This window comes from Sturnira hondurensis, unplaced genomic scaffold (genome assembly GCF_014824575.4).
Source record: "Sturnira hondurensis isolate 20B ecotype Veracruz unplaced genomic scaffold, ASM1482457v3 Scaffold0003693, whole genome shotgun sequence".
Taxonomy (NCBI): domain Eukaryota; kingdom Metazoa; phylum Chordata; class Mammalia; order Chiroptera; family Phyllostomidae; genus Sturnira; species Sturnira hondurensis.
In genome coordinates, this window is record NW_028076324.1 from 5,370,893 (window position 1) to 5,397,356 (window position 26,464).

Here is a 26,464-nt window from a genome sequence, read left to right on the forward strand (position 1 = left end):
TAGCTGGTCACAAAAGATTCACTATTGTATAAATTCATTTACATGAATGTCCAGAATACACAAATCAGAGAAAAATGGAGGTTATTGGGGTGAAGGGAGCGGGCAACAGGAGTTAGTTTATGGGCACCGGGTTTCTGTCTGGGAAGATGAGAAAGCTGTGGCCGGTACATTGCCACTGAACTAACTGCACGCTTACAAATGGCTAAAGTCCTTTTTAGTTAAATAAACATTTTTAGTTATGTGTATTTCATGAGAATAAAAAAATTTTAACAGGTTTTTAAAAAGAAATTTAAAAACTAATCCTGAAATATAAAAATACAATAACTATAATAGCAAAGCAACCTTGAGAAAAATGAACAAGTTGGGAGACTTACACTGTATGTTTAAAGACCAGCTAGAAAGCTACACGGCTCTCGCAGCTGGGCACTAGCAACAAGCCAGCGTGCGATGAGAGCCTGGAAAGAACCACCCTTGCTCAGCACTTACCTGTTAACAAAGGCCCCGACGCAATCGGTGGAGAACACAGTCTTAACAAACGGTGCTGAATGACTGGATATTCATTTAGAAAAAAAAGAATGAGAAGCTTGACCACTATCACATACCATCCACAAATATCAACTGGAGATGGATCCTAGACCTACGGGTAAAAGGTAACACCGTAATTCTTTTCATGGAAAGCAGTAGGAGAAATATCTTCATGACGGGGTAAGGCACAGGTTTCTTGAGTCACAGAAAATAATAACAAAAAGTTATAGACTTCATCAAAATTAAAAACATCTGCTTATCAGAAGATACCATGAAGAAAACGGGTAAGCAAGCCACAAACTGGGGAGATACTTACAAAAGCCCTTATCTGGCAATGGACTAGTATCCAGGGCAAAGAATCCCTGTGACTCAACCCTAAAAATAACAACAGCACATCCATCTGCTGGCATATTACTCAGCGATAAAAAGGAAGGAGCCATCAAATCACAAAAAAGATGGAGGAACTTTAAATGCACATTGTTAAGTGAAAAGCCAATTGGAAAGGCTACATTCCACATGACTCCAACTATATGGTGTTCCGGAAACAGCCGGAAGTTGGGGAGCAGGCAGGATGGCGAGGCGGGCCTTAGAGGAGTTTTAGGAAAGTGAAACTGACCTGTGGAATATAACAGTGGACACAGGTCCTTATACTTCTGTCAAAACCCATAGAATACGCTACACGGAGTGAACTGCAGTAAGAGCTGTGACTTCCGTTGACACGTCAATATTGGTTCCTCAACTGTAATAAATGTGCCGCACTAATGCAAGATAGTAACAACAGGGGAAATGGGGGGGGGGACTACTTTCTGCTCAATTCTTTGTAAACCTAAAACTGTTCCGTAACGTCTTATCGACAATGTATTTTTTTAAAAAGACAAACCAAAATTTTTAAATGGGCAAAAGATTTGTCCAGATACTTCATAAAGGAAGTATATATTAAGCACATCATTAGTCATCAGGGAAATGCAAATTGAAACTGCAAGACATCGTTGCTCACCCACCAGAATGGCCGAGATTTGGGACCAGCCACACCACGACACTGAGGCTGTGGGACTGGAACCCTGAGCTGTCTGGGAGAACAGGCACAATCGCTTGGGGAAAGGCCCGGCCGTCTCTTACATACACGTGTCAGACCAACAGCGAGCAGACTGGAGGTTGCCAGAGGGGAGGGGGATTCAGAGGGTGAGCAAGGTGAAGGGATTAAGAACTACAAATTGGCAGTAACAAAAGAGTCAGAGATATAAAGTACAGCATGAGGAATATAACCGATAATACTATTTTGTTTTATTGTTGTTCAAGTACAGTTGTCTCCATCTTCCCACCACCACTTCCCCCCACCCCACCCCCAAGTCAATAATACTGTAATAACCATGTATGGTGGGATGTTGAAATAGCTGGGGGAACACTTTATAAAGTATATGATTATCTAGCTACTATGTTGTAGACTTGAAACTAATACAAAATAGTGTTGAATGCAAACTATGATTGAAAGATAAAATTTTTAAAAAGAACATGAAAATACCTACCTTATCAGTTCCACTCCAAGGTACTTACCAGAGAGAAAAACAAACTCTTCAGAACAATTCTATCCATAATAGCCAAAGACTGGAAGTGGCCCGAGCGTCTCTCGACGGAGCGGACCGAAGCTGTCACACCACGTTTGGGGTACCAGTCAGCAGTGCAGGGGGCACATGACCAGTACACCACGGCTGACTCTCCGAAACAGTGCCCTGAGTTCCTATAAACCTCGCTCTAAAGAATAAAAACTGTGACACCATTTATATGAAACCCCAGAATAGGGAAAACGAATCCAAGATTTTCAAAGATCAAAATATTGGTTCTAGGAAGGTGGAGGTGGAGATTGACCAGGAAGCAACTAAGGGAACTTTCTGGATTTGATAGTGATGTTCTACCTGATAGGGGGTGGGGTTACACAGGTGTCTACGTTTGTCAAAACTCAGAAGAATGTACCTAAAAATTTGTGCATTTCAGGGTGTAAATTTCACATCAGACACATAGAAATACCTCCAGTTAAAGATACATGTGCAAATGCACTGATGTAGTTTACTTAGAAATACACCAAAAAAGGGTGGATGGAAGGATGAACAGAGGGATGGGTGTAGAGATAGCAATGAAGCGAGTACAGTGAAATGGGTGTTAGGTGTACAGGTTCATACTATAGAAACTGTCTGAATTTCCCTGTGCATTTGAAATGTTCCATAATGAAATATTAGGACCAATAGTTTAAACAAATAGAACCTAAATAGTTTAAATTCTAACATGACAACCATACAATATGACCTGGGTCTGTAGAAGAGCGAAAGGTAAAACAGTTTGCCTAATAAAAACAGGCCAGCCCTTGCTGGTGTGGCTCAGTGGACTGAGTGCCAGCCTGTGAACAAAAGGGCAGCCGGGTCGATTCCCAGTCACGGCACATGCCTGGGTTGCAGGCCAGGTCCCCAGTGGGGGGCATGCAAGAGGGGACCACACATTGATGTTTCCTTTACTCCCTCCCTTCACCTCTCTCTAAAAATAGGGTTTTAAAATTATTTTAAAAAATAAAAACAGGCCAAAAAGCAGGTGAAATTAAAATAGCAAACCAAACCTGACCCCTCGGTGAGGCTTCCCTCCTTAATGATCTCTTCTGGAATCCACTCCGTATGCTCCTCGGCATGCTCTTGTCCCCCTTCGTCAAAGTAGTGACTGTGAGATTCTCAGCCATGCTGCGCCAGGCCTCCTTGAACTATCTGGGTAATACCACGTCAGCTCTCGGGATTCCAAAAACACTGCAGTGCTGATTACTATTCAGCTTGCTGCCAACCGTGATGTCTGCATGACCCTCTTTAGTATGTCAAATCATTCACGCATCAAAAAACTTAGCATGTGCTCTAGTCTTAAGGGGCTTACAGTTGGGTGTGGGAAGCCTAGCTGCATTCATCACAGGGCACAGCAAGGGGAAAGCCAGGTCAGGCCGCCCTAACAGAGGTGGGGGGGGGGGCAGGGAGCAGGGACTGAGAAGGGAGGCTTCCCTGAAGGTGGTGCTCCGGCTCAGTCGCAAACAAGCAATTGGCGTTAAAACAAATGGCATACAGAAAAAAGGCACTAAGAAGTTTACAGTATGTTACCCCAATAACAGTTCCTTTCCACTGTGTCCCAAACAGTGGAGTCTTCACCTCTGTGTGGACTTTCAACATGTCTTGGCGACGTGGCGCGGTTTTTGCCATTTTACAGATGAGATTCAGTTTGGGATGACTTGCTCCCCACCACAGTTTAGCAGGCGACCTAAGATTCGAACCCACGTCATCTAGTCCAGAAGCCGTACCCTTCATTGCAACACTATCCTTTCCAACCACATTTTTGTAAATATTTTGGAGCCCTGGATCTCACTGACGATAAAGACCAACCGCTGACAATGGCCACTTCACTTGCCTTGTTAAGTCCAAGCAGGAGCTGACAGGAACCTGCACGGACGTGCTGTCTCGTGTGAAGGTGAAACGCCCGTTTCCGTAGCCTCATGCAAGGTCTCGAGTCTCTGGTCCCAGGACAAAGTACAACAGGATGGACGGTTGGAAGAACAGGAACTTGGCGGCCAAAACTCCAGACCCAAGCAGGCGGTCCCACCCTACATGGCATTACCTCCCTGCCTCATCCCACAAACCTACCTGATCAACTGTCACCACTACTTGTGGGTAGGTCCCGCGCATGCTTTAGAGTCTGGGCCTGAACCAGACTCCCGACTGCAGAGCCCAGGGGAGAAGCACCCCAACTCAGCCTTTCCCTGGCTTCCCGTCCTCTTCCCTCCATCCATCTCCCACGCCGTGACCTGGCATCCTCTCCCTGAGGACGGCTCTGGCCACACAGCCAAGCAGCAGGCTAGGGCCACAGGCACCAGGAGGAGTGGGCTCCGACAGCTCGGCAGCACGGCCGAGAGGCAGGCACTTGTGACTCCTGTAGGTCAACAGAGCAAGCAACCAGTAGATGAGCCCGCAGCGCCCTGCACCGCACCCGCGCTGTCCAGTGACCGTGAGAAGTAAAGGTGGCATACATGCTGTCCCACATCCCACTCACACCAGCTAAAATGACACCTAAATTCCTCTCCTTGTAACCCAACAGCTAATCCCAGAAACTGACGCAGGCACGGCTGCCGCACCCATGAGTGTCCAGAGTGTCACCTGGGCAGGGCCCAGCCTGCCAAGCACTGGTGGCTCCCTGGTATCAGGCAGGGTGGCTCTTCCTCACAGAGGAAAATCACAAAAGACCTCCAAGACACTTGAGTTAGTCTCCATTTATTTATTTACTTTTTTTTTTTTTTTTTTACAAAAGTCCAACATCAGACCATTGTGCTCAGGACTGGCAAGGGGTGGGTGGGTGGACACGGCAGGGCTGTCAGAGGGCTCCCCCCTTGGCAACCCCATCACTTCAACCCCAAGCTCCCTGAGCATATAGCAGGCAGCTACGGGAGCCTCAGCCGCCCTGTCCCCGAGGACAGGGCCCCACTGGCTTGGGGAGCAGGCCCTGCTGAGACACAGCCACACACACACACACACACACACAGGACACTGTCCAAGGTGCAGGAGCTCAGAACAGCCTGTCAAGCACCTTGGGAGGTGCTCACCTAGGGGGATGCCTCTCACAGGGAAGAGCAGACCAGCCAGCTGGACAGCAAAGACATCCGCCCTGGGAGCAGAGACCCGGTGACCGAGCGCTCCCTTCGGATGGTGATGAAACCCTGGTGAATCATCAGAACTGTTCTCATGTCCCACTGTGTGGGTGGCACCTGGGATTCCAAGGTGATTGATCGGCATCAAAGGCATTCTTAGCACAGAGCTGGGCCTGGCCCTGAGCCACCCTGCGAAACCCAGCGGGCACACTCCAGGAGCTCCTAACCGCCACCTCAAAGATCTGACTGCCCTGCTTTCTGCTTCCGAGTGTCCTTTAAGAACACGGCTGTTTCCGTCAAGTGTCCACCAGAGCCTGCCCTTCGGGGTCCTTCGTGTCCGTGTCCATTCAGGCCCACGTGGTGCTGTCCTTATCTGAAGCTTGGCACCCCAACCTTCCCCACAGCACACGGATGCCCTCCGTAATCCCAGACCACGCCGCTACTCCTGGGTCTGCCAGCAGCACTCGGGGCCTGACGATCCGGCTCCACTACAGGGGCCCGGGCAGAGACCACTCCTTCCTCACCAGGTCCCACTGACGGGCGGCTCATGAGTTCCTCACATGAACACAAACCAGATAAAAATAGCAGCCACATACATAGCTCAAAACACCACACTCTTTGGCTTCCCAGAGGGAAGAAGGCTACTGCTAGAAAGAACGAAGTCGGAAGTCGAGGACGGTGTTAGGAAGTCAGGATGCAGGGAGTCCAGGCCCCTCCGCCGGGTTGCTGAGAAGCACAACTCCGTTTCCTAGGTGGCTGCCTCGGCAGGAGGGCCGCTGAAGACGCCAGTGCGCACCCCAGGAGGCCCACATGTCCTGGGCGCGGCCCTTCGGCCAGGCGAGCCCTGGAGGTGGGCAGGTGGGCAGTATCTACAGGACAGAGCCTGGCTTCAAAATGACACTGGAAGAGAGCCACTGGAACAGGCAGGTCACAGAAGAACATGCCCCCGTGAAACAGAAGCACAGGGTGCCGGGTCTGGGGAAGACGGAACTGGCTTAAGGCATGTGCACGACCAGGGCAGACCTGCGCTTCTGTCCAGCTGCAGAAAACCAGCCACGCTCAGCTTCGCTGGGAGGAGTGGGGTCCAGAAAAATGGTGGAGGTCATGGGCTACAACCCTGCCACACGCCACTGACACCCTCTTCGGTTCTCCTGCTGCCACCACCACCAAAAGAAAAGTGAGCTTATTTCCATTTCAGCCCAAGGGAATAGAAGCTGAAGCCTGAGAGGTAACATGGGGTGAAAATGCCTGGGAAACCGTTGGGCTGCACCTGAGCTGAACACAACAGGTTGCGCCCTCCCACTGTTCTGGCACACACCCAACCTCAGGGGGTCCTGGCACCAACCAGGCATTAGGGACCCCAAAACGACAGGTAACACACGGTGAAGGTCCAAAGGTGGAGGGGAAGGTGAATTTCACCAAGGTATTCATGCCAAGGCAGGTGCCTTGTGTAAGACCCGCCGGCCGGCCAGCCGGGTCAGCAGGCGCAGAGGATGCTCGCCTGCTCCCCATCCCGGAGAGAAAGCCGACCTGCAAACCATGTCAGACCGCTCCTGGGACAGCAGCCTGCCAGGTGTCCATTCTCTTCCACAAGGGACAAAGCCCCTTGTGAGGGCTGGGCAGAGAGAGCCTGTGGGAGCGCTGCCCGGGGGTCTCCTTCCTCCCTCACTCTGGCTCCAGCTGGGAGGAGGGCGGGAGAGCAGGGACGAGTCCTGGACGCACGACCTGACACCCACTCGTGGGACACCACTGACCCTGCTTGAGGAAGCTCGACCGTCTGGAAGACGCAGGTCCCCCGGGGACTCAGGAGAGGACACGTGAGGTACAGATCGCCAGCTGGTGGCAGGTGGGGGGAAGGAACAGATCGACAGGCTTTATTCTGCCCAGGCCCCCATGAGAGGTGCAGCCCGGTCCTTCCTTGTTTCTGCACAGAGACGCCCCGGGGAGGGTGGAGGTGATGGGGAAGGACGAGCTGAACACGCCAGGGCCAGGGTCCAGCTCCACCCAAGACAGAGCATCGGGGGCTTCAGGGGCCCCTCACTCCATGAGATAGGCGGAAATTTCAAATTCCCCCAAATATATGTATATGTGAGTGTGTGTGCATATATATATATATACACACATATATAAATAAACCTTGAATGGCAAATCTGAAATTTTTTCTTCTTAAATAATAATAGGTGTTACTGAATTTAAAAACTACAAGCCAGCGGTCCTGGGCTCATGCCCGGTATGAGTGCCTCTCCAGAGCCCCCAAGCCCTCAGTGTCAGCTATCAGCCAGCCCCTGTGTGCGGACCCCAGCACCCTCTGGCCAGGGTTCAAGGCCAGTGTGGCCAGCCTGTAGGGAAAGGCAGCCACTTCCTTTCCACACTTCCCGCCGCCTCTCCTAGCGGAGGGTCTGGGCCAGCCACGCAGTGGATGTCCCTGAGGTCCTTCAGTGATTAGGAACCTTCGGAGCACCCGCCCCCCACTCTGCTCCTCCTCTCCCCAGAACCGGCCGTACCCCTAGATGAACTTGAAGCACTTGGTCTTGTCGTGGGGCAGGCGGGTCTTGAAGAGCACAGAGTCCACCCTGAACTGAGTGTACAGCAGGGGCATGTAGCCATACACCTTGACAAAGAAGTTGATACATTTGTGCCGCTCGTGAAAGTGGGAATCGTCGTGGGACAGGGCCTGGGGGCATCCTGGGCACCGGAAAGTCCACCGTGAGGTCACCTGGGAACAAGGAGGAAGGAGCACAGAGTGAGATTCGAGGGGCTGAACCTGGCAGAAACCCTGCGGCGTCACCAACCTGACGCCTCTGTCCCCACAGAGAAACCATGATGGCCACATTCACACGCACAGAGCGAGTCGGGCCAGTGCCCAGGGCCGTCTGCCTGCCATGGACACACCTACATCAGTGGTGAAGGTGCTCTTTCCAAACAGCCTGTGCTTAATAGACACCAGCAGCCCTAAAATGTTTCGTGTGGCCTGTGTCAGTAACTCTAACACTCACCGTGGCTGCACAGCCAAGGTAGGAATAAAGTCGTTTCACCAATGGTTTTAACAGCAAAACACTGGAAAACTACCCATCAAAAGGGGACTAGAGAATTATGAAATACTACATATCTATTTTCTAAATGTTTAAGAAAGTTACATCTAAAGACACAGGAAGGTGGCCATATTACAGGTTAGTAGTTACTATTATGAAATTTCAAGCAATTAGAAAAGTATGAAGAATAAGGTAACAGCTTCACTGTCAACCATGCGGCAGACCAGATAACATGAGCTCCCTCAGCACAGAATGCCTGAAAAAGCAGAACAACATATATAAACCAACTCTTTAAATACACGTCTGAGCTTGTAATGAAAAATAAAACCCTTAGAGGCCAAAGTAATGAAAAGGCCAAGACGGCCGGGAGTGCAGGTCTTCATCAGGCTCCGAGGACCAGAGGCATGAAATCAGACTTGAGATTTTTTGAATCACTGGAACCTAAACACGCGTGGGAGGGAGGCAGCCCCACAAAAAGCAACAGTAGAAAGTACTTTCCTCTCGGTCTCAGCTCTGAGTGGAGAAAGAAACAGCACCTCTGAGAATTTACAACCACGAGCTGCCTGCCATGCACACCCGAGGCTAGAGTTTAGTTGTGGGTGTGCCCCGCAGAGCCCAGGAGCTGATCCGGCTCACACAGGCCCCAAGCAGACAGCAGCCCCAGGGGCACAGAAGGTAAATGCAAATCCTCTCAGGTGCAGATTTAGACCTCAAAGAAACACCATAAATAAAATCTAATTAGATGAAAAAATGAAGGCTACACTAAGTGAAATGATGCAAAATGCACAGAGAACCAACAGTGATGGGAAGGACACTGGGACTGAAATCAATCGAGTGGACCAGAAGGAAGAAAAAAAACGACCAAACAGAAAAGAATGAAGAAACAAGAATTCAAAAAAATGAGGAGAGGCTTAGGAACCTCCAGGACATCTTTAAACATTCCCACATCCGAATTATAGGGGTACCAGAAGGAGAAGAGGAAGAGCAACAAGTGAAAAACTTATTTGAACAAATAATAAAGGAGAACTTCCCCAGTCTGGCAAAGGAAATAGACTTCCAGGAAATCCAGGAAGCTCAGAGAGTCCCAAAGAAGTTGGACCCAAGAAGGAACACACCAAGGCACATCATAATTACATTAGCCAAGATTAAAATGAAGGAGAGAATTCTAGAAGCAGCAAGAGATAAGGGGACAGTCACCTACAAAGGAGTACCGATCAGACTGTCAGCTGATTTCTCAAAAGAGACCTTACAGGCAAGAAGGGGCTGAAAAGAAGTATTCCAAGTCATGAAAGGTAAGGACCTACACATCGAAGATTGCTCTATCCAGCAAAGCTTTCATTTAGAATGGAAGGGCAGATAAAATGCTTCTCAGATAAGGACAAATTCAAGGAGTTCATCATCACCAAGCCTTTATTATATGAAATGTTAAAGGGACTTATCTAAGAAAAAGAAGATAAAAAATATGAACAGTGAAAGGACAGCAAACTCACAGTTATTAACAACCACACCTAAAACAAAAGCAAACTAAGTGGACAGCTACATCAGGAGCAGAACCGCGGAAATGGACATCACATGGAGGGTTAGCAACAGGGGAGTAGGGGCGGGGAGAGAAGGTACAGAGACTATGTAGCATAGATGGTAGGTAGAAAATAGATAGGGGGGAGGGCAAGAATAGTATGGGAAATATAGAATCTAAAGAATTTGAGACACATGGACATAAACTAAAGGGGGGGAATGGTAGGGGAGGGGTGTGCAGGGTGGAGGGGAATGAAGGGGGGAAATGGGACAACTGTAATGGCATAATCAATAAAATATATATTTTTTAAAAATCCCACAGAATATGATCGCACAGTCAAAAGTCGCAAAAAAGGGAAGGAGCACATGAGGGAGAAATCTGCAGAAACAGCAGAATCAGACCCCATCAGACAGTGGCCGTAACAATAAAAGTATATAATAATACGATGAAATTTTGAAAGATTTCTCAAAGTTTAATAGAAGGAACAAGGGAGTATCAAAAAAGTCCCAACAGATATGAAAAGGAACCAAACAAAACAACAGAAATGAAAAGTGTATTGAATTAAATCAGACACTCAATTGACAGGTATGAAGAAAATGTTAATGATGAAAAAGTGTACTAAAATTATTACCCAAAATGGAAAATACTGACAAAAAGCTTTAAAAAACATGAAAGCAAGATTAAGAGACACGGAGAAGTGATACTGTATGACTCCATTCATATAAAATCCAAAATAGGCTAAAGTGATCCTGGAGCAGAAAAAGACACTGACTTCCTGTCTCCTTCCTCCTCCCAGAGCCACGCCTTCCGCCCCCGGGGCCCAGCCTGCTCCAGACCCTGACTGTCCACAGGTGCAGGTGGTGTGGAGCCTCCTGGTCCCGGAGAGCCCTCTGCCTCTGGTGTCCACTCTGTGTGTGTGAGGCTGGGAAGCTGAGGTTTAGAGGTGTAGCAACTGTACCAGCCGGGCCAGGACAGCAGGAGAGAGTTCGACACCGGGACCCAGGGAGCACGCACATCTCCCGCTCCACCTGCTGTGCTGGGTGCTGGGGGCCTTTGGAACCCTCGGCCTGCTGTGTTCACTCCTGTCCAAGCTCACCTGCGGACCTCGTTTGCTGATTCTCCCTGCTGACCAAGAGGACCGAGCGCTGGCTACACAGCAGCCCGCATGTCACTCCTCTGACCTTCCCGGTTAGCGACAGCGTGGACAAGGGAGCTGTAGGGAATGGATCCCGGGGGCTCATGTGTCTGCTGCGGACTCTCTGGGGTCCGGCGGTCCCTGCCAGGCCCAGAGCCTCTCTCCTGGGCTCCACTGGGGGAGCAGGTGTCGCCTGTCTGGCCTCATTCCATGTGCCCTGGGTGCCGACTGGCGAGGCGACGCCGGCTCCTTGTGCTCCAGCCAGCCTTTCTGCCCAGGGAATCGTGCACTGTGCTCCAAGAATGTGGCAACGCAGACTTTAGGACACACAGTTTGCTCACATAGGGCTCTTTGTTATGTTTTATACTGTTCTACTACATGGTCGTTCTAGTTTTTTAAAAAACCCGAGAGAAAACTAAGGAAATCCCAACAAAGAATGGACTTCAGTAATACAGTGTATCAATATCGGCTCATTAATTGGGATCAAAGTGGCATTTTGATATAAAATGTTAATACAGGCCTGGCTGGTATAGCTCAGTGGACTAAGTGCTGGCCTGTGAACCAAAGGGTCACTGGTTCGATTCCCAGTCAGGGCACACACCTGGGTTGTAGGTCAGGTCCCCAGTAGGGGGTGTGAGAGAGACAACCACACACTGATGTTTCTCTCCCTCTCTTTCTCCCTTCCTTCCCCTCTAAAAAATAAATAAAATCTTTTTAAAAAAATAAAATAAAAAATTAGGTAAATTGCCCTGACTGGTATGGCTCAGCTGGTTCAGTGTCACTCTGCAAAACAAAAGTTTGCAGGTTCGATTCCCAGTCAGGGCACATGCCTGGGTTGTGGGTTCAGTCCCCAAATGGAGGCGTACCAGAGGTATACTGATCAGTTGATCAGTGTTTCTCTCTCACATCAATGTTTCCCTCTCTTTCTCCCTCCTTTCCCATCGCTCTAAAAATAGTAATACAATCTTTTTTAAAAATTAGGTAAATTCATAAAAATTTAGTTCAAACTGGTTTTATACTATGAACTACATAATTGGGCTTGGAATTTGAAGAAATTAACCCAGAATTGGAAGACATTCTTAACTTACTAAATGAACTTTTGATTTAAAAGGTACCCTAATCTTGAATTGAACTCCTCTTATATTCCCGTAAGACTGAGAAAATTCACAGAATACTTCATTTTTAACTTTCCACTTGGTGAGAAGCATGTGTAGCAAGTGCAAATTACTTCCGTCTCACCCTCGACACTGAAGAAAGGTTTAGCTGATGAAACACGGGCCTAATAACATAGTAGGGAGACCCTTTTAACAAAGATGAAAACTCCATCCTGTCTGTCAGGGCCCCAGGTGCCACATGACAACCTCAGGTGCCCCATCACGAGAGACGTTAGGTTCTCCTAGGTGTCTCTGACCCACTCGGAGGTATTAATGTGTACTGACCGAAGTCCAGTCCCTGGCTAATAAAAAAGGAAATAAAGAATAAAAATTTCACCGATCATTACTTTCTTTATAAGACTTTGCCTCCCTAACCTTAAAGTTTACAAAGAAGTATGCTTTTTCTTGTTTTATGTCAGATCTACCACTGTACTCGGCAATTATACTACTTTTATTGACATAATTGTGTCTATTATCATTCTCAACTGTTTTTTTCTAAACCCATACAACTGAACGCATTATTCTGTGAATTATCCTTTTGTGAGACTTTGGCAGAAAGCTCAGGGATACAGAAAACTATGGGTAGTCGGGAGGGACGTTATGTCCCTGAGCCACACACGGAAAAGGCCTCCTGGGTGCAGATGGGTGCTGGGGCAGAGGCCCCCAGTGCTGTCCGTCCCTCCACTCTCCTCTGTTGCTGTCCTCCGGTGACCACATGCTTCCCACCAAAGACAGCGTCTGATCATCACTGTTAGTGCCGGCTGCTTCCTCTAGGACTTACCCTCATGATGTGAAAATAAAATATGCACCCAATCACTATCGGCTCAGGGTGCTAATGATATCCATAAAGGCAACTTATCATTTCATAATAGTAAATAATCTGCCTTTTAAACAATAATAAAAATAAGACCTTAATCTCTCTCTTTCTCTAAAAAGCAATGAAATATCCTTGGGTAAGGATTTTTAAAAAAGAGACCTTGATTAGTGTGTCTCTGGGGACATCAGCTGTGATTCTCCAGCAGCAACACCGACGGCACAGTCGTAAACACCACTCCTCCGAACGGACAGAGAGCTTCCCTGGTACTAAGGGTGGCACGGCCCCGCCCCAGCCCACCAAACCCTCCCCTGCAACGACCGAGAAAGGGTGACGGAACTGGTCTTTCTGTGCATTGAGCATGAAATTGGTATTCTGGTCAAATCTATTCAGAACTCCAAAGGAAGAACAAAACTCAAACTTTGAGAACTCTGCGGGCACTTTTCTTCTGGGTTTTAAGTAAACACCTTATATATAGTTCTTTTTATGTGCAAGGCACTATTCTTAGAGCTTTACATAAGCTAACTCAGAAATTCTTAAATGTCTGTGCCATGGACTCCCCTCCACGCCGGTTTGGAAATCTGCTGAAGCCTGTAGGCTCCACCCATGAATGCCTTTAAATGGATAAAATGACCACATGAGGTTACAAAGGAAACAAGTTATACTAAGACAGTAATGTAAAGGCTTTTTTATAAATGCATTCAGTAAGAAGATTTAACAGTTAATAACTACCAAAACTTTAAAGCAGTGATGAACATAATGTTACTTTGAGATGTGGCAGCAACTGTGATATGAAAATGTGACTTCTACTGGTGACAAGTCAGTTACTGCAAATGCTCTTGTGAACTGTAGCCCGTTTCCTAACCGATGAAAATGCCAAATTCCAGTTAGAGATGAGTAAAAATTGAAGATGTAACATTTTCCCCAAGTTTCCAACTCCGAATTCTGTCCATTTCACGCCCTAGGGGCGAGGAGCTGGTGTTAACCGCTCACTCACTCTCATCAGGAAGCACCGTCACCCCCACTTACAGTCACCCCCACTTACAGTCGCCCCCACTTACAGGCAAGGACTCCAAGGCAGGGCCACACACCTGAGGCCTGCTGCTGCAATCTGAGTTGCTTACGTCCACACGCAGCCCAGACCCTCCCGCAGCGGGCCGCTCACCTTGATGGGGGGTTTCCGAGTGATGTGGGAGACAAGGAAGTTCATGGCAATGTCCTCACAGTTGATGTACTCATCCACCATATCTCGGATGGCCTGGGGCATCACGTAAGAATACAGGTAGGCATAATACTGTTGGGGATGGAAAAACAATCGCACACTCTGTTAGAGGCCACACTTCTCTTGGCTTTCACCAAAAATGTGCATGGATCTGGGGGCTGGTAGGAAATGGGGGGAGGGAGGGAGCAATCCCTGGCATTTAGGGAGTTGGGGCCAGAGATGTTTAGCATCCTGGAAGGCAGATCTTTTACTGTGAATAATGCATTACCCCATCCAAATTGCCATTATGACCCACTCTGAGAATCACAATTTCATTTTTTTCTCCTTGGTACTTAAGTCAGACACTGGTTCCACTGAACAGCATTCTCCCTCTGACCATGGCAATGTGGGATAAATGAGGGCCAAGCCTGGTTACCCCCTCAGAGTGCTCAGTAAGTCACTGAGCCATGAACTACCCACCTCTCCATGCCTCACTCACAGAGTCTAGAACCTGCTCCCTTCTCCCAGTGCCGTGGCTCACCTGCTGCAGGCCACCGCCGCCCTCCCGGGGCTCCCCCTGCTGTCTAAGCAGTCTCCCCGCAGCCCTGTTTCTCTCCCTGCAGTCCACTCTCAGCACAGCACTGTGATCGTGTTCAATCACGAGTCCAGTCGCTCCTTTATGCTACACCAGAGATTTCCAACCAGGTGCTGCAAGAACTTTTAAAACAGCCCTGGCTGGTGTGGCCCAGTGGATTGAGTGCTCACCTGTGAACCTAAGGGTGGCCAGTTCGATTCCCAGTCAGGGCGCAAATAGGCTGTGAGCCAAGCCCCCAGTGGGGGGCACCTGAGAGACAACCACACACTGATGTTTCTTTCCCTCTCATTCTTCATCTCTTCCCCTCTCTAAAAATAAATAAAATCTTTAAAAAAATTAAGAGTGTCACTTAAAAAAAAATTTTTAACATGCAATAGCTGACTATTTAGTCAGGGGTGCTGACCTCCTTTCATTGAGGCTGTCAAATTTAAAAAAGAAATGACAACAGCCAACACTACAACAGCCAGTGTGAATCAATGAAAATTATAGCTAGTTTTCTATCAGATCAAATACCAAACGTATTTTTGGTGGACCGCTGAATTATAGTAATTAGTCTCCGTGTGTTGTGCAATGGGAAATGCTGAACGTCACCGCTAAACCCTGCGTGGCCTCCCAGCTCCTGCAGAGTAAAAGCCGAAGTTCTGAATGTCCCGCACGACTGCGCCTGCTCACAGACGTGGACTGCTCAATTTTCAGAAGTATGTGAGACTGCTCAGGAATTTTTGTGAGCTCATTATGAAAAACAGCCATTATTAAAAATATAATTACACACAGTTAAAGCTAAATAAGTTATATTTAAAAGCAATAAAAACCTAAAGCTCATCACTTCTTAATTAATTTGTTCTATTTCACTACTATTCATTAAACTTTACTGTTATCTTGATGTTCTTTATGTCTATCACAGCTATAGGGTACAAACACTATATAACGATGTGCAAATGCCCATCCCGTCCTAAAGTCATGTTCAGTGGCTCACGGTAGGAATATTTACACCACAGCAATGGGCAAATGCTACGGAGCAGGGCACGTGTCGACTGCGACGTGCTGCGATATGGTGATGAGGAATGAACAAGTGAGGTGCCCAAGAAAACTGACCTGTGTATTTTATTACCTTAAATACAGAATGTATGTAGTGAAAAAACTGACCATAAAATTTTTGTAGCACACAGTAGTTTGCTGGTTTGGTGGCAAAGTACGGTACTGAAGAAATGGTGAACTCAAAAGAAAACAAATGTTTAGAAGCATTTTCACTATTATGTAATTTTGATGCCAAAAATAATCTATGAAAGTCTATAAAAACTTTCATATTTATACATTTTAAAAAATAGAAGAAACTTCTGTAACCTATTTAAAAATCTCCTAAATGAAAAGTAGCAAAAAAGTCAGAGCCTACTCTAAAATATAAAAATGTAACACCTTCTCATTATTTTGCTAAGACACTGAATGGCATCAGAGAAGATGGAAATCATTGTCAATTCCAGCAAAACACTCCCAAACTGGCAGAAGATGGTTGTGACTCAGTGAGCCCAGCAACAGGCGTTTCTCCCAAGGACAGTGATTAAAACCAAGCATCAAAAATATGCCCAACTTGGAAACAGACCTCTCACTCACCGTGACACAGGATCGCATCAAGATTTTCAGATACAATAAGGTGTATTCAATCACATTGCTTTCGCTACAATTTAAGGATTTAGTGAGAATGCTTTGAAACTTTATTTCATCTTTATCTCAACCTTACAAAATTCCTGTATGATAGTACACACACATAAATATTGATATAATTCATAAATAAATATACCTATTTGTGAGGTGCAGGTTCAAAATTTTTATTGATTGGCACTTACAATTTAAAAAAAACAGTTGTCCACTAGAGGGTATTATGTTGAGTGAAATAAGTAGACAGAGAAAGACAAACACCATATGATTTCACCAATATGTGGAATCTAGAAAAACAAACTAACTAAACAAAACAGAAATAGATTCATATACAGAGAGAACAAGCTGACAGTTGCCAAATGGGTAGGGTGTTGGGGACCAGGTGAATAAACTGAAGGGATTAAGAAATACTAATTGGCAGTTACAAAACAGCCATGGGGATGTAAAGTACAGGGAAGATGGTCAATAATGTCGTAGTAACTGTGGATGGTGCCGGGGGAACTAGACTTATGGGGGGCATTTTGTAAGTTACATAAATTTCTAACCACTATATTGTACACTTGAAACTACTATTACATCGAATATCAACTATAATTGAAAAAAAAACTGTTCCAGATTAGGGAATGAACAACTTAACTGCTTTCAAGGATCAAAGAAGTAGGGCAAAAAATGAGGGATGAAATGGGTGTAAGCAAAATAAAGAGTTGCGGGGCAAGTCAGCACACACACGCCCGTGCACAGGGAACGGCGGCCACGCAGCTCCAGCCAGGTGGGGCCGGGCACAAACGTGGCCCCGGTGAGGGCCATCTTCACCTCTGTTAAGGTCCAGATCCTGTGTCGGCCCCTCTGATGTTTAAACACCGGAAGTGTGTGAAATGGCACCGGCGGGGACAGGGGGGTGGGGGAGTACATAAATATTTCTGTCAGCCACAGAAGGTGCTCGTTTGTAACCTCTGCACTCTAGATTTTCAAACAGAAAAAAACCCCTCAAGTTTCACTATTTATAACGTCAATGTAAAAGGATCTGACTACTGTAACTTTTTCTTGATAGACTGTATTTCTTTATTTTTGAACAGAGGAAAAGGGAATGAGAAAAAGGAGAGAAACACCAATCAGTTCCTTCTAGAACACTCCCAACCAGGGACCTGGCCTGCAAACCAGGCATGTGCCCTAACCAGGAACTGAACCAGTGGCCTTTTGGTCCATGGGACAATACCCAGCCCACTGAGCCACAGCAGTCAGGCAGGGCTGACTACTGTAACTCTTAAAGAGCAGTCAGAGAATTTGAGAGGCAGACTTTTCAGAAGCCAAATTCTCAAGGTAGGAGTAGACCCTGCTAAAATGACTGGCTTTCTTAGATGACCAGCATGACAATAAGTGACCCCCAAGTAGGTATGGTTTCCAGCCAGAGGTTCTCTAACCGTACTTGCCATCCCCAGTCCAACCAAGGCCCACCCACATTTGGAAAATAAGAACAAGGGCAAGGTTCAAAAATGGGATGAGCATATATCAGCTTCACATTACATTTGAAAAAACAAAAAGAGAGCTAAAATTTAGTGACATCTTTGGCTGGTTCAAAATGTCCCTAGTAAGACGACTTTCAAGATGACTTGCAAGGTACCATCATCTGAGATATGAAATACATGAGGGACATGAGATTTGAAGGATGTGACGGGAGGCGGAGAGATGATGAGGGGTCTTTTGGGAAAGTGTCAGTGTGAAGTACCAGAGGGACACACGGGGGAAGCCTGGAAACAAATGTGCGCGTGCAGACCTCAAGGGAGGGCCGAGGCTGGAGCACAGACACAGATCATCTGCTTAGCGGTGCTAGGAAAAGCCACAAGGCCTTGAGAGGATGAAAGTCTCAGGAAAACACACAGTAAGAAGGGCACTAGGTGAAGCTAGAACCCTGAGCTACTTTAACATTTACCGGGAAAGCAGGGTAGAGGGTGGGTCTCCCATAAAGGCAAGGAAGTCACCCAGAATGACAGACAGCATGGAGTGGAGGTTACATGACAAGCCAGGTGCCAACATCCTTGATGACCGTGAGGAAATGATTATGAGGTTGGCGGGTGGCAGCAACAAGACAGATGCCGTGAGCCTCAAATGCGGCATTATGTGACAGCTGAGAACTGTCTAGAAGCGTCATTGGTAAGCAGTGACAATAGTTCTCTACACTTCCCCTGCTCCAAAGCACATCTGGGGACATGAGTAGCCTCCATCCCTGTTCATGGACAAAACACAGGAACTGGCAAAGGGACAGCACTGTCCTCAGAAAAGCCAGGTTCGGCCAGGTCCGGGAGACAGAGCAGGTGCTCCATGGGTGTCGCCAATTTGGTTTTCTCAGAACAGGGTTCATCGGACCCAGGGGAAGGGTTTGGGAGGGAAGGTAAGAGCAGCACTGTCCAGTAGAAATATAATGCGAGTCACATGTGCCGTTTCAAATTTTTCAGTAGCCACATTTTTAAAAGCAAAAGGAAACAGTAAAATAAATAACTGCATTTTAGCATACAATTGATGTAAAAAGTTATCGAGACAGTTTGCCTTCTTTCACTCTAAGGTTTCCAAATCCGTGTGCACTTTACATTCACAGCACATCTCAATACTGACCAGTCACATTCCAAGTGCTCAACAGCCACATGTGGCCAGTGGCTACTTTATAGAACAGACAAGAAATAGATAGTCAGGAGCAAAAAAAGAAACAGAACAGGTTAGTGGTAACAGTACAGGAGAGGAGCAACAACTGGAGGCTTTGCATTTTGGACATTCAGTGAAAACCGGGCTGTGAAGCACGGTGAAAGCTTTAACTGCTAAGGAATGAAGCAGCATGCAGACCCACAGTACACAGAAGCTTCCAGTAGGCTTGGGAAGCTGGTGGCCAGCTTGCGTCAGAGGGCTGCCAGGCCCGGCCCTCTGTGGGCCAGGCCCCATCTGGAACGGCAATGTCCACACTGAACGGCATTTTACCACCATGCCCCCAATTTCTACAGAGGGAGGGGCGAGGCCCGGAAAGATGGACGTACTTTCCCAACGGCCTACGTGCAATTGTGCAGACAGCTTTCTCATCCTGACTTCTTATTCCAGAGTTGCTCTAAGCATCCTGATCAATCTTTAAAAACAGAAATAACTTAATTCTAGAAGAGAAGGGACATATAAGAAGCACCAGGAAAGCTGTCTTGAGGGCAGCACTCACTGTCACACAGCCTCAAGTCTTACCATCCTTACCAAACCGTTTCTCACCTTGTGAAAGAAGGCAGCGCCCGTCAGCACCATGGACAGCTCACAGGAGTAGTTGGAGTTGTAGAGCCAGGACTGGTGAGGGATGTCCCACGCGTGGTACCGGCCAGGAAAACCCACAATGCGGTCCCGTGCTTCTCTCCACACCCTCGAAAAACCACAAGTATATGCACACACTTAAGTACAAAGCTCTAAGATTATCATAAACATTTAAAATGACTACCTCTATCTTGCAGGCTCTGGTTCTTAGGCTGTTGCTTTTCTTCTTCTTTTTAAATAACATCAGTCACAAGCCAAGCAACATAAAAACAAAGAGTGTCGCATGTAGCCTCCTGATTAAGCACCTGCGTATCATTATTGCTCCTCTAATTCCTGGCGGCCAGTATCCCTCCAGACTGGAAATAACATGGGAACTACGCCGGGGGCTCCAGAGTGGGGTGTGCACAGCAATCTGCTAAAAAGCAGGAAGACGATATCAATTTCTACTTCTACTTGTTTTCATCTTTAATTTCTAAAATAACATTTCATTGTTAATGAGCGTGCTGCATTAGCAACTACAACTTGTAGAGAACCGAGGCACACCACATACTCTCCTTTACTGAGGGGCACACAGGAGAGGCTTAGAGGCCACCAGCATGAGCACAGGAGGCCACCACCTGGAGTGAGGTCGGACGGCCTCAATTCCTGATCTGGGAAGAATGAGGGAGAGACCTGCACCATAACAAGGAGTGGTCTGTAGGGCCATGTAAGTGACTTATTTCAGAAGTGCAAGAAATAAACTGAAAATTCAATGTTTCCAGGAAAAACTTTATTATCGCCCACAGATTTATAGGTGAAGCAGAACAAAATCAGTTCCCCAGTCACCCAGGGTTAGATTGTAGACCTGAAAGCGCCTCTGCTCCATGGGCCCGGACGGCCCCTCAGAGTGCTTCAGGGGTCCTACTCCTCCTCGCCCCAGATGGGGTCTCAAACGGCCTGAGAAACTCCCTCATCACTCACATGGAGCTTCAATTCCTAAAACACACAGATTTCATTTCAAAAGAATTTCTCTCCCATTAAGTTTGAAAGCAACTAATCTAGTCCAACAGCTGAGAGCCCACACTTCTATCGAAACATAAAGGTATTTTAGGTGGACTTTCAGCCACCTCCTACCCAAGTCCCTACCTCTATCCTAATTTACCTCCTAAAACAGACTCCAAGTTACTCACCTCAAAGCTACATTTTTGTAATGTAATTTGATATATCCAGGATTTAAGAACTGCTATTGAGAACCACTAGCATAACCAAATGTTAGATCCATATCCCTAAAAATTCTGATCTCTTCCAATACCTATTGCTCCTACAAGTCCTGAAATATCATCAGAAGAAAGAATGGGAAACTGGGTATTTCAGTCATGTGAGCCGGCTGATTTCAGTCAATAACGTAAACAGCTCTTAACAAAGCACCACCTCATTTGCTACACGATAGCAAAAGGTAACATACCTCATTTGTTAGAGGCTGTCAACCATGAAATGAATGACCAGGTGTTAATTTTCTATTAAATAATAAACAAAAAATCAATCTGAAACACTGACACGAAGTAAACTCAACTTAAAGGCTTCAGTACCTTCCTGGACAAGGCATCAAGAGTACGAGGTGGCCTGGTCTCAGTGAGCGTGTGGAAGCCTGGCATTTAAACATGGTGATCATATATGATGCTCCCAACTCACACGTGACAGTGCTGTACACAATCAGTTCTGTAACGTGATATTCAAACTTATGGTACACTAAATATTTTTAATCGATGTGCTATGTCATAGACCACGCTTTGGCAAACCTTCCCTTTAGTGAATTAGTTACTCTTTCCGTGTGTTAAAAGAAGAGTAGCCAGCTGTACACTGTGTGTGAGAGGGGAAAGTTTCAAAGGCAATTCCATAGTTCAAACTTTAAAACAAAGGAAACTCACTGGGTTCACAGAACTTCATTCACCAAACAAGTAAAGAAAAAATTTAAAATGAATGAAATTAAGACCTTACTGAAGAATCTGAATCCCGACAAATAACCTTCTGTTAACATTTCAAGTTTAAATACTACCTACCACCTTCAAAACAAGTGCATCAATTCAGCCTTTCATAGTATGAACTCTGGAACATTATTTACCATATCTATAAAAGTAATATGGTTAAATATATAATGCATATCGACAGACTAAATACTAAATTTTTTTGTGCAAGTCTGTGTAATTCAAAACAATCTTTAATGAGTTACCTGAGCAAAGCAAAAGGTCATGTTACTATTAATGTTTAATTTAAAACTAATTTTCTAATCTTCAAACAGGCAAAATGGTTGGGAGTAAAGATCACTAAATACTTAAGATATTACAGGATATTAAAGTAATGTGGACTTTATCATGCAGAGAGACATTCTTGTCCTTGTTCACTATACTTCCATATTTTTCTCTCTCTGGTCCATTGAAAACCAAATAATTTGAAATGCAAGAAAATAAAGTGTACAATCAACTAATAATCAAAGAATGTATTAAAAAATGGAAGGTGAGACTGTTTTGTTTCCTGACTACCTAAAATAAGAGTCTCTTTTCCAAATCCCATGTCTCGTACATTATGATAACATGTAAGCCTTTTTCTCCTACCCGAAATACTTAAAAAACCTACACCAAACCATGTTATAGAAAAATGTTTTTGTTAACTCTTTTTGGAAAATAAAACTCATAAAACAGAGCCATGAAGTGGAAAGAAAGAGGTAAGTGTCAGACCCAGCTGTGGAACCAAAGATTCTAGGTCCAAAATAACAGGCACTTGGATCCAAAAAGGAAACCTACCTCCTAGTCCACAATCCCACACCGTCTCTTAAGCTTACAATGTCTTTTTCTAAAGTAAAATTCGTTAAGCTGTAAGCTGCACACCATAACACTCACTCATTTAAGAATGTTCCGAGAGAAAACTATACTTGAAAAATAATTAAATAAAAAAAATTGGAAAAAAAAAAAGAAAGAATGTTCCCTCATGGGTTTGGTACATTCACAGAGCTGCACACCAACACCGCTATCTGACTTCGGGACATTTTTACCACCCTAAAAGAAACTCCATGACCGCTAACAGTCACTCCCCACCTCCCCAGTTCACGGCAAGCACTAATGTGCTTTCTCCATGGATTTACCTATTGTGAGCATTTCATACAAACGAAGTCATACAACAGGTGGCCCTTTGTAACCGACTTCTTCACGCAGCCCATTTTCAAGGCTCACCCAGTTCATCGCATGGTTCAGCACTCATTCCTTTTTGCTGCCAAGTAACATTCTAGTGCATGGATACATTATTACCTGTTGGTTACCCACCCATCAGCGGATGAATATTTGGGTTGTTTACACTTATTTTTGTTTTGTTGACAACTGATTTTTCTTGTGTGGCAAAATGTATGTAACATGCAACTTACCATTTTAACCATATTAAACGCACAGCTCAGTGTCATTAAGCACACACACGCTGGTGCACGGCCATCACCACCACCATCGCTAGAGCTTCCCATCTCCCCAAACTGACACTCGGTCCCATTACACGCTGACTCCCCACCCCCATCTTCCCCCGCCCCTGACACCCACCACTCCATTTTCTGCCTCTGAATCTGACAGCGCCAGGTGGCCTGTATAAGTAAAATCATACAGCAGTCTCCTGTTGAGTCGTCTATACATGTTGGTTTTTATAAATAACGGACGTTCGTGCACTGCCTTTTGTATGGACATGTGTTTTCAAATCTCTCGGGCCCCTTTGTTTCATCTGTCCCCTGAGAACATGTTCGCCTCTTTCTTTGCTACGTGAGCTGAAGTCAGTCAAGATCCGTATGACCTTTTGCCAGAGGGAGGAATTCTTATTATACCCGCCCCTTCCTTCTGAACATAGGAAAGGTTTTATCCCATTCAGGTGAAATGGGGAGATTAATAAGAGAGAGCTTTTAGATCAAAAGATACCCAGAAAAATGAGAAAAGGCAGGGTGACGAAAGGCTTGAATGTACAGCCAGAGATAATCTGCCAGTTCCATCACCAGAGGCTCAACCTCAAATTTCCAATGCTCATTAAGGGAGCCATTGAAAGGATTCCTCTTATTCTCTCACCACTTGGAAATCTGTTAACAAACAGAAAAGGTCAAAGGTCTTCCTAAATCAAGAGGCAAAGAACTCAGCTGGTGGTTCCAGCTATCTTAACAAGCTGCACATTCAAGAAAGCGAGACCCTTATCTTAACCACTCTTGGGATCCAGGGGTGAATGGCAGGTCTGCTAACCGCCCACAGCACTGTCCCCTGCTCCCAGTCCTTCAGCGCCATCTAAACTGCACACACTCGATCACAAACACAGCCTCCCCCCCACACCATACCACCAGCAACGATGACAAAGACCATGTCTGCAATCAGCACACGTCTTCCTCCTTTCACAACTGAAGGAGAGCTGGCTGTGTATCATCGCGGTACAAAGAGCACACCCCAGTTCAGTGGGTTTTTAATCACAGCCAACAACAGACCCTTGCCTCAATACTATAGAAAGATAAGGTCAAAGGTATTGTGAGAGTTGGGTGGGGAGAGAAAGAACAGATGTTGCAATTTTCCAGCAATGTGTGGAGTCAGTGTTTACAGATGCACTGAGGCAAACACTTACAGCTGCTGCTCCTGTCACCTGCGCATCTGCACTCACCCGCGTAAACCAAAGGAAGCCTGGGGGCTGGGAGGCGCATTCGCAGGGCACAGAGCACGGCACCGAGAGGGGCTCCCCGTCCTGGGCCCAAACTGAATCTGAGCAAGCCCTCCAAGGTAAGCCACCCCAGTGCTTCCCACACCAGCTATGGCACAGAAGTGATTTTCTCCCATTTATTCTGGATTAACGCTTTTGTAAGATACAGTAAAAAGTAAATTGCTTGGTTTCTTAAAGATAACACCAAAAGCACAGCCAACCCAAGAAAAGAGATAAACTCACTCTCATTAAAAAACAAAACAAAAACACTTTTGTGCCATCAAGGTGAAAAGACAAACCCAAAGAACGGGAGAAAATATCTGCAAATCTCCCCTTGGAAAGGGGTCGTGTGTCTTGAATATATAAAGAATTCTTACAACTCAGGAATAAAAGACACGCAACAGTGGGCCAAGGATCTGCACAGACACTTCTCCAAAGACACACAAATGGTCACTAAGCACACAAACAAATGCTCCACATGATTTACACTAGGGAAATGCAAATCAAAACTATACTGAAACGCCCCTTTGCACCTCATAGGATGGCTATGAATAAAACACATAAAATAAATGTGGACCAGGGCGTGAACAAACAGAACCCCTGTGCACTGCTGATGGCAACATAAAATGGTGCTGCCACTCTGAAAACAGCCCAGCAGTTCCTCAAAATGGCAAAGAAGGACTGACTGTGAGACCCAGCGAGTCCACTCCTAAGTGTATGCCCAAGGGAAAGAAAATGCTCACACAAAAACCTATACGTGCACATCACAGCAATGTTATTCACAACGGCCAAGCAGCAGAAAGGACCCACTGAGCGAAGGGCTGGCACACGCTGTAAGATGAATGAACCTTGACCACACGGTGTCAAGTGAAAGAAACCAGCAACGAAAGGGCTCATATTTCCTGGTACCACCTACGTGAAATGTCCAAAACAGAGGTGTTGCAGGGAAATGCCACAGGTGTAGGGTTGCTTTTGGTAATGATGAAGATTTCCAAAACAGACTGGGGAGCTGGTTACACAACTTTGTAAACGTACTGAAAACCACTGAATGGTATATTTAAGTGAGTGAATTATAGGATGCATGAATGCAATAAATGTTACACAAAAGTGAATTGTAACATAAATGATCACTTGGATATCACAATAACTGACGAAGAGTTTTAAACGTTTTTAAATGCTGACCCGCAGTTTTGGAGTCACCTCAGAGGGCAGGCAATACGCTGCCCGAGGGCCAGCGCACCAGTCCATTCTCCTCCCTGCAATGTTCCCTCAGGGGGATAGTTAAGCCCAAATTAGAACTATCAGGATTTTAGTAAAGGGTGTAGTCTGGTGGTTGAGTGGAAGTTTGGGAGGAGACAAGCCTGGGTTAGAAACCCAACTCTGCCACTTACTTTCTCAGGGTTTTAGTCTCTCGGATCTCGCTTGACTCCTGAGTAAAGTGGAGATGAATGAGATATACCAAAATGCTCGGCTAGTCTCTGGCACAAAGTACCGGTTCAACAATGGTCAGCCATCCTAACCTCCTCCTCCTCCCCTCCCCTTCCCTCCTGGATCTTTGCATCAGACCCCACTGTTCTTCAAACTCATCAGGCCTCAGGCTTCCGGCACAGACCCACTGCCCAGTATGCAGCAACATGTTGCTAAGGCCTACGTGGGACTGAATCCCGATTCCTGCAAACACAAAACCCTCACAGTTCTTTTAGGAAAGAAAACTACCCCCTGCCTCCACTCTCAGCCCATGTGGTTTTTGGTTAGAGGATGATCTGCACCAGGGCAGGCAGCTAACCCCCATCACAGAATTCCATCTCCCTGGCCTCAGAGGGACAGCCTGTCTGAAAGCAAAGACGACACAGAGGAAACAGAACCCCGAGAAGAGGAGGAATGGAGTTCTCCGACATCACCTGAGCCCCTGGATCCGGCCTGTCTGAAGTTAGCCCTCCCTACCTCTGAGGACTTCTCAGCCAGTTACTATCAGCCAAGAAGTTCATTTGGCTGCCTGATTCAGGTTTGACTTGGTTTTCTGTCCCTTGCAAATGAAAGTATTTCTTGGTTCAAAATCAGCTCCTCACCGGAACCCAAACATGATCTCATCGTGGCGGAGGTGGGCATCATCATCGATAGACAGGATGGCCTCTGTCTCGATCTCATTCCAGGGCAAGAATCGATTATTCAAACTGTTCTTCTCAGTGCGCACCACCTGGGGACGGAAAAACACTCAAG

The 26,464-nt window shown here is 46.2% G+C and overlaps 1 protein-coding gene across 3 annotated transcripts in view; it reads right to left on the reverse strand.

Moving 5' to 3' along the window:
• Positions 1–4,823: 4,823 nt before the first annotated feature.
• EXTL3 (exostosin like glycosyltransferase 3) overlaps positions 4,824–26,464 on the reverse strand; it is a 62,781-nt gene continuing 41,140 nt past the window's right edge. For all 3 annotated transcript variants that reach the window (XM_037042209.1, XM_037042207.1, XM_037042208.1), the window contains 4 exons: positions 26,314–26,441; positions 19,529–19,673; positions 14,002–14,130; positions 4,824–7,901 (listed from right to left, as the gene is read on the reverse strand). In XM_037042209.1, the coding sequence (XP_036898104.1) occupies positions 7,692–7,901; positions 14,002–14,130; positions 19,529–19,673; positions 26,314–26,441 (612 nt within the window). In that variant the 3' untranslated portion in view covers positions 4,824–7,691. The remainder of the gene's footprint in view (positions 7,902–14,001; positions 14,131–19,528; positions 19,674–26,313; positions 26,442–26,464) is intronic.